We start from the raw sequence: 7,036 nt of genomic DNA on the forward strand, positions 1-7,036 counted from the left end.
GGCGGACGATGGGCGCGGACAATGGCCTATCGTCCGTGCCATCGGACGCCCTATTGTGGGCTCGGCGGACGATGGCACGCGTTTTTGATTTTTTTGTATAAATACCCCTACCCACCTTCATTTGTAACATTTTATTTCACGATTCCACTCTCGAAACTCACATGTACTACGAAATGGATTCAAGTCCCAATAGTCCGATGTTTGGTGAGGCGCGTTGGCCGGGTACAAAACCCGATGAATATCGGCCGTTCGACGCTAACACGCAGTACGATCCTGAATTCAGTACGGAATCGTACGGTTTGGATGACATGGAGCCGTCTCCAAACCAACCTGTCGCCCCCTCCCGCCGCGCCGCCGCCGTTACCCCTTCCGCCCCTGCCAAAAAGAAGCGGATCCGGTACCGCGCGGAAAAGTTGCCACCTCCAGGCAATTGTGAAGAGTACGCCCTCGGCCGTACGAACTACCAGCCGGATGAAACCCTCGTATTGGCGAGGTATTGGGTGGATATATCGGAGGACCCGATATTCACGAACAACCAGAGGCAGGTGGAGCGCTACAATGCCGCGAAGCTGCCGAGTGCGTACAAGCGCCAACGGGAGCAGCTCTGCAAGCACTGGGACCAGGTGAAGAAGCAAGTCAACCTATTCGCGGCGGAGTACGAGAAGTGCTCGAGGGAGCAGGGGAGCGGCGAGAGCTTGAGCGACGTGCGCGCTAAAGTGCTGTTGTCGTACCAGTCCCTGTACGGTGACTTCAAGTATGAGGCCACCTGGGCGCTCTTGAGGGACAAGCAGAAGTTCCAAGGCGGGATTCTGCACACCGGTGCGACAAAGAGGACGAAGACCACCGAAGCTGGTGGTTACACGAGCAGCGAAAGCGGAACTCGTCCGGTGGACCTCAATCGGACGTACGAGGACATTGAGAGTTCCGGCACACCGATGTCCTCCCTGCGTCCCATAGGCGTCAAGGCTGCGAAGGCCAAGGGGAAGGCGGCGGCGACATCATCCTCGACCGCCGCCGCCCCATCGCCGATCCCGGTCCCGATCCCGACCCCGATCCGGACGACCGCCGCGTATGAGTCGTTGGCAACAGCCTCGATGGCGATGACGTTGTTGCAGACACACAAGGCCCTCAAGAAGTGTACGGACCCCGCCGAAGCCAAATATCTCCGGGGGTTGATCGAAGAGCTGAGCCGGAAGTTGGGAATTGGGTAGATTAGCCAACTTGAATCGTGTAACTTTTGTGTAATTAATACAATCTTCGCCGGTTTTTAGTTACTCGTTCTGTTTTTTAATTAGTTTGCATTATATATTTGAAAACATCTAAATTAATTAACGAAACAATAGTAAAATATATAGGGCGCGCCTTAGGGCGCCCCATTGCAGGTGGGGGGTATGAGGATAAAACTGATAACGTGGCGCGCCATAGGGCCCGCCATAGGGCGCCCCATTGTGGATGGCCTAATTATTTATAAAGTTAATTCCGTCTAATTGTGTACCAATTTTTAAATAAAATTATTTGATGCCTCTTTGGTATGGTATGCACGGATATTGAAAAGGTAAGAAGAAAAAGATTTATTCAAATTATTCAACCGATTATTAGAGTATCCATGTCTTTTTGTGTTCAGTACTAAGGGTATCCACAATGGATAGCCGCGGCTATAGCCGCGGTTGGGGGCGGAAGCGGGGGCGGTTATAGAGGAGTTGGTGTCCGCCTGCGGGGTGGACACCGAAATGGGGGCGGTAGGCGGCAGACGGGCTTCAGCCGACTCCGGGGCGGACGCGGCTATAGGCGCGGCGCCTATAGTGGCGCACTTGACCGCCGCGCCTATAGCCGATTTTAATTTTTTTTCATTTCAATTCACCTATAAATACACCCACTCCATTAATTATTTTTACACCATTCCAACTCGACATCACTAAAAATCTCTCTCACTACAATTTGTGGTCGGAAATGAACAATTTGTGGAGAGACAGCTGGAATGCTCTGATTCAACAGGTGCAACACCAGGCCGCCCAGGAGGATGCGGCCCGTTTGGCGGAGGAGGCGGAGGATGCGATCCCTCGTGCCATTACTCATCGGCGGACAATCCCACGAGACCACGTCGGTGCGCACCAGCTTCTAATTACGTATAGCACGATAAATTTATTCATAATTACTTGAAACATTATAAAATGAAAATTGATTATAAAATTTGTGGGCTATTGGAGGTGTCCATTATAGTGGCGGAAACAAAATTTTGGGGCTATGGATAACAAAATTGGGGCTATGGACAAAAAATGGAGCGGAGCTATTGGGGGTGTCCGTCTTATAGTGGACACTCTTAGGTGGGCTTAAAATCTTTTACTGCGTTAAATGAAAAATAGAGGATTTTATATGTTTTAAAAAGTTGTAACTGATGGAAGGCATGTATTTGGTTGACATTTGTTTTTCATACTCCATATATATAATATTATAAGTAAAATTCAACTAAATTTATAAATTCTTATGATGATTTCATATATTGACATATTCTTCACCTATTTTTTTACCACCATATATTGTTTGGCTACCCACCATGAAATACGACGTCGTGAAGCATCACCAGTTGCTGGCCCAGAGAATGTACTGTGAGGCCAGCCTCGGTACTGTGACGTTTAACCCAAAAAGATGTGAGGGAAGCCTACACTGTGTACACACGCATCAGCCAATGATATTACGCCGTGGACCCAACCTTCCATCCTACAGCTGTGACTTTATCAGAACCCCTCAGGCCATCCGCAACGCTGTCTCTATACCGTCTCTTAAACCGTCTCTTAACTACTATTTGAGCACTATTTGAGGGCCCCACTGTCCTTTTTTCCTCCATCTCTTAACTAAGAGACGGAACCTGCAACGCTCCGTCTCTTAACCGTCTCTATACCGTCTCTTAATTACTATTCATTCAATTTAATTTATAATTTTTTTTAAAACCCAATTCAAATTAAACAAACACACTTTATTAAAATTAAAACAAAAAAAAACACACAAAAAAAAAAAACACACAAAAAAAAAATTTAAAAAAAACACAAAATAAAAAAACACACAAAATAAAAAAAAAAACTAATCGGAAGGGCTAATCATCCTCCGGAGGCGGTCGAGGTTGAGGGGGAGTTGGAAGGCCAAGTTGTGCTGCCATATGCACAATTCCGTTCCACCAGGCCGCAAATTGGGAGTGCGAGAAGCGGGAAGTGTCCGCCCGTCTGGGGTTGTACACTGCCTCGGCCACCTCCACCGCCTCGGCCACTTCCACCGCCTCGGCCTACTCCCGGCGTGGGATCAACTGGAAAATCCTCCCGGATCTGGGATAATCCCTGCGAAAACCGCGGGACGTTGGGACGAACATATGCATCAAGGTCAAAATTGGGTGGTTGGTACCCCCCGGCGTCGCCGAACCCTGGGTCCCCGGCGTTGACGAACCTCCACCGCCCAATGTGTTGATCATGTTCTCCCAATCGCCGAATGAGTTGAGATCCCACCCGCCGGAGCCGGAGCCGCCATAGTTGCCCTCGCCGTCGCCGGACATCTTGAGTTGGGTTATGAAAATTTCAGCGAAAATTTGAGAGAAAATTTAGATGATAGGAAGAATAGATGTGTAGTTGTGTGTAAATGGGGATGGGTTTAGGAGTATTTATAGAGTAAAAAATTTAATAAAAAACAAAAAAAACATAAAAAAAAACAAAAAAACGGTAATAATACCGTTACAAAAATTTTTTTTTTATTTAAATTCGAATTTTTTTAAAAAAAAATATTTATTGCGTCAGCACGTGACGACGCCCACTCGCGGGCCAGCGAGTGGGCGTCACGCACGACGCCGGGCTGCGCCACGTCGCCTAGGCGAGTGGCGAGACAGCTCGTCTCGTGGCTCGCCGAGGCGAGACGCGCGACGAGACGCGCGACGAGACGGGACGAGATGGAGGCTGCAACGCGTCTCGCCGGGGTCTCGTCTCGCTGAGACGCGAGACGCCGGCGACACCCGTTGTGGATGGTCTCACCCGCTAAATCCACTCTCCCCTCAGCTCAGATTTCCAAACACAAACAAATAAATTAATTAAAAATCATTTTCTTTAATTATTGAAAAATCTAATTATTAATATACTATCCCTCCTCTTCATCTATAAATCCGCCATTACTATCAACTTCCAGAGCTACTTTCTCTCACTACAATCCCCCATGAAAATTCCTTCATCCTTCTAAAACCAAACTCTACTCACTCACCATGGTCTCCATAGGCGATTCACACTCCAATCCAAACATCAATGCTCGCTTCAACTACAACCAAGCGAGGCCTTACTATTACTACACTCCGCCGCCGTCCTCCGCTAAGATAAGCCGCTCCATGGGGCGATCCATGCGCACAATCCGCTCCACCATCTTCAACACCGATCAATCCGTTCCGGTGTGTGAAAAATCGCCTAATTTATCTGAGAATCTCACCGACTCCGTTATCGACCTGCGCCTCGGCGAGCTTGCTAGTAAGTCGTCTACCGATTCGAAGAGCCCGTCCTCGGAGGATTTCGACGATATGCTAGACATATCTCACGCGTTCAGCGATTTTTCGGCGTGCTCCAGCGATATCTCCGGCGAGCTTCAGCGCCTCGCGAGTGTACCGGATCCGGCTGTTGATGAGGTCACGAGCTCTGAGCATGAGCAGGAGCCTTGCTACGGATTTCTACAGAGAGAGACGTTTTCGACGGAGATTATCGAGAGCATCTCGCCGGAAGATCTCCAACCAACGGTCAAGCTCTGCGTCGACGGGTTGCAGTCTTCTTCAATTGCGGTGAAGAGGTCTGCGGCGGCGAAATTACGGTTATTGGCGAAGAATCGCGCTGATAATCGTGTTTTAATTGGGGAATCCGGCGCGGTTCCAGCTCTGATTCCTCTTCTCAATTGCTCTGACCCTACCGCGCAGGAACACGCGGTGACGGCGCTGCTTAATCTCTCCCTCCACGACGGCAACAAGAGCGTGATAACCAGAGCCGGCGCTGTGAAATCCCTAATTTATGTTTTGAAAACAGGCACCGAGGTGTCGAAGCAGAACGCGGCTTGCGCGCTGCTGAGTCTGGCTCTGGTCGACGAGTACAAGCTCTCGATTGGAGCTTGCGGCGCGATCCCGCCGCTGGTTGCGCTGCTGATAAACGGCTCGGTGAGGGGGAAAAAGGACGCGCTCACGACGCTGTACAAGCTGTGCTCTGTTCCGTTGAATAAGGAGAGAGCGGTGAGCGCCGGTGTGGTCAGGCCGCTGGTGGGGCTGGTGGCTGAACAGGGGACTGGATTGGCGGAGAAGGCTATGGTGGTTTTGAGCAGCTTGGCGGGGATTGAGGTAGGGCAAGAGGCGATCATTGAAGAAGGCGGGATCCCGGCGTTGGTGGAGTCGATTGAGGATGGGAGCAACAAAGGGAAGGAGTTTGCTGTGCTGACTCTTCTCCAGCTTTGCGCCGACAGTGTTAGAAACAGGGGATTGCTTGTCAGAGAAGGAGGCATTCCGCCGTTGGTGGCGCTTTCGCAGAATGGGACGGCTAAAGCTAAGCATAAGGTTCGTCGATTTTTCTGTTCATGATTTCTTTACATTGGAAACTTTGTTAGATCACTGTTTTCTTGATTAATTGTGCTATAATTTCAAACATAATTTCCCTAATATTTGTTTTACTACACTTAGATTGCTCCCAAGTCCCAAATCCTTTTGAACGTGTAATTTATTGTGTCAAATACTGCTACAAAATTATCCTAATTATTAAGAATGATTCTGAAAGCGAGGGGACATAGATGATAATGCAAATTGCATATTTTATGTCGATGATATTTGAATTTATGATAAAAAAGGGTGCACCACTTGCTCACAATAATTGCACTTTGTCATAATCTTTCTCTCCAAATGATCAGTGGCTTGATATTGATGTTTTGATGCTAATCTTGATTGTTTGGATTTATATAATTGCATCACTGATAGTCTAGGCATCTCATTTTTGCATTATTTAGAGGATCAATAACTGCTCAAATGTTGCTTTTGTTCATTTTGCGTGTATTTATATTAAAAGCTGCAATTTTTCTCCTATATGTCATCATCCGGTTGTAACTTACTCGGTCTTAATTTTTTTCAGGCTGAAAGGCTTCTTGGGTACTTAAGAGAACAAAGACATGAAGCTTCTTCTTCAAGTCCATAGAAGGGGGAGAGGTATAATAGATGATTTATTATTGTACTATGATTTCTTGATAGCTTGCTGTTGGCTGTATATAGCAAGTGTTTACTTGGACTTGTACAGAGAGTACTCGAGTAATTTGAGGTTTTGTGAAGGGAAAAAAACTCTAGAAAAAAAGAAAAAAATTAAGAAGCTACTAGTTAGTGATAAGCAGCTGACCTCAGTAGTAGTATTCTGTGTTTGTTTGACTGGTTCTTTTCTGGGGAGGTCTTCACCCTGATCGGGTGATCCTTTCCTTTTCTGACTCCCGCCGTTTTGTTTTGTTTTTTTTGAGGGGAGAAGCTGTTTCTTAGCTTGCTTAGTGAGAATTCAGGTCATCATCCTTGGTTTTGTTGGGTGAACGTAGTCTTGTTCGGATATAGTGTTAGTAATTTGTTATGATATCTCGGTGTTGTATTTTTGGGGGCTTCGTTTTATATATATGTGGGATAGAATGCTATTATATCTCGGTGCCCATTCGTTTTGCTACTTGCTCTGTATTGATATGAATAATATCTTGAATACAAGATTCTTTAGCTTGCCAAGTTGCACTAGTTAGTAGTATTTCACTTTCACCTGAGTGTTAAGGTGGTGTTTAATCTAAATTGGACATGGAAATGTATGGAAGAGTGATGTGGAGTAGGATTGAAACATAAGTATGGAGGTGGGGCTGAAGCTTTGGTGTAAAGTTGCTCCACCACCTAGTGTGTGAAGGGCCTACCACAACATGCAATTGTTGGAGTAAAACTTAACCATGATAGGTCCAGCCAACCTGCCACTGAACCCACACACAGATTATGTAGTTTGGTGGTGAATCTCTCTCTCTCTCTCTCTCTCTCTCT

General features: G+C 47.0%; 1 protein-coding gene across 1 annotated transcript; it reads left to right on the top strand.

Moving 5' to 3' along the window:
• The first annotated feature begins 4,127 nt into the window (after positions 1-4,127).
• Positions 4,128-6,733, top strand: LOC121775043 (U-box domain-containing protein 4-like). The gene is made up of 2 exons (XM_042171996.1): positions 4,128-5,551; positions 6,117-6,733. Exons 1-2 carry the CDS (start codon positions 4,235-4,237, stop codon positions 6,177-6,179), a joined length of 1,380 nt encoding a protein of 459 aa, XP_042027930.1. The 5' UTR covers positions 4,128-4,234; the 3' UTR covers positions 6,180-6,733.
• The last annotated feature ends 303 nt before the right edge of the window (positions 6,734-7,036 follow it).

The sequence above is a fragment of the Salvia splendens genome, chromosome 17 (genome assembly GCF_004379255.2).
Source record: "Salvia splendens isolate huo1 chromosome 17, SspV2, whole genome shotgun sequence".
Lineage (NCBI taxonomy): Eukaryota > Viridiplantae > Streptophyta > Magnoliopsida > Lamiales > Lamiaceae > Salvia > Salvia splendens.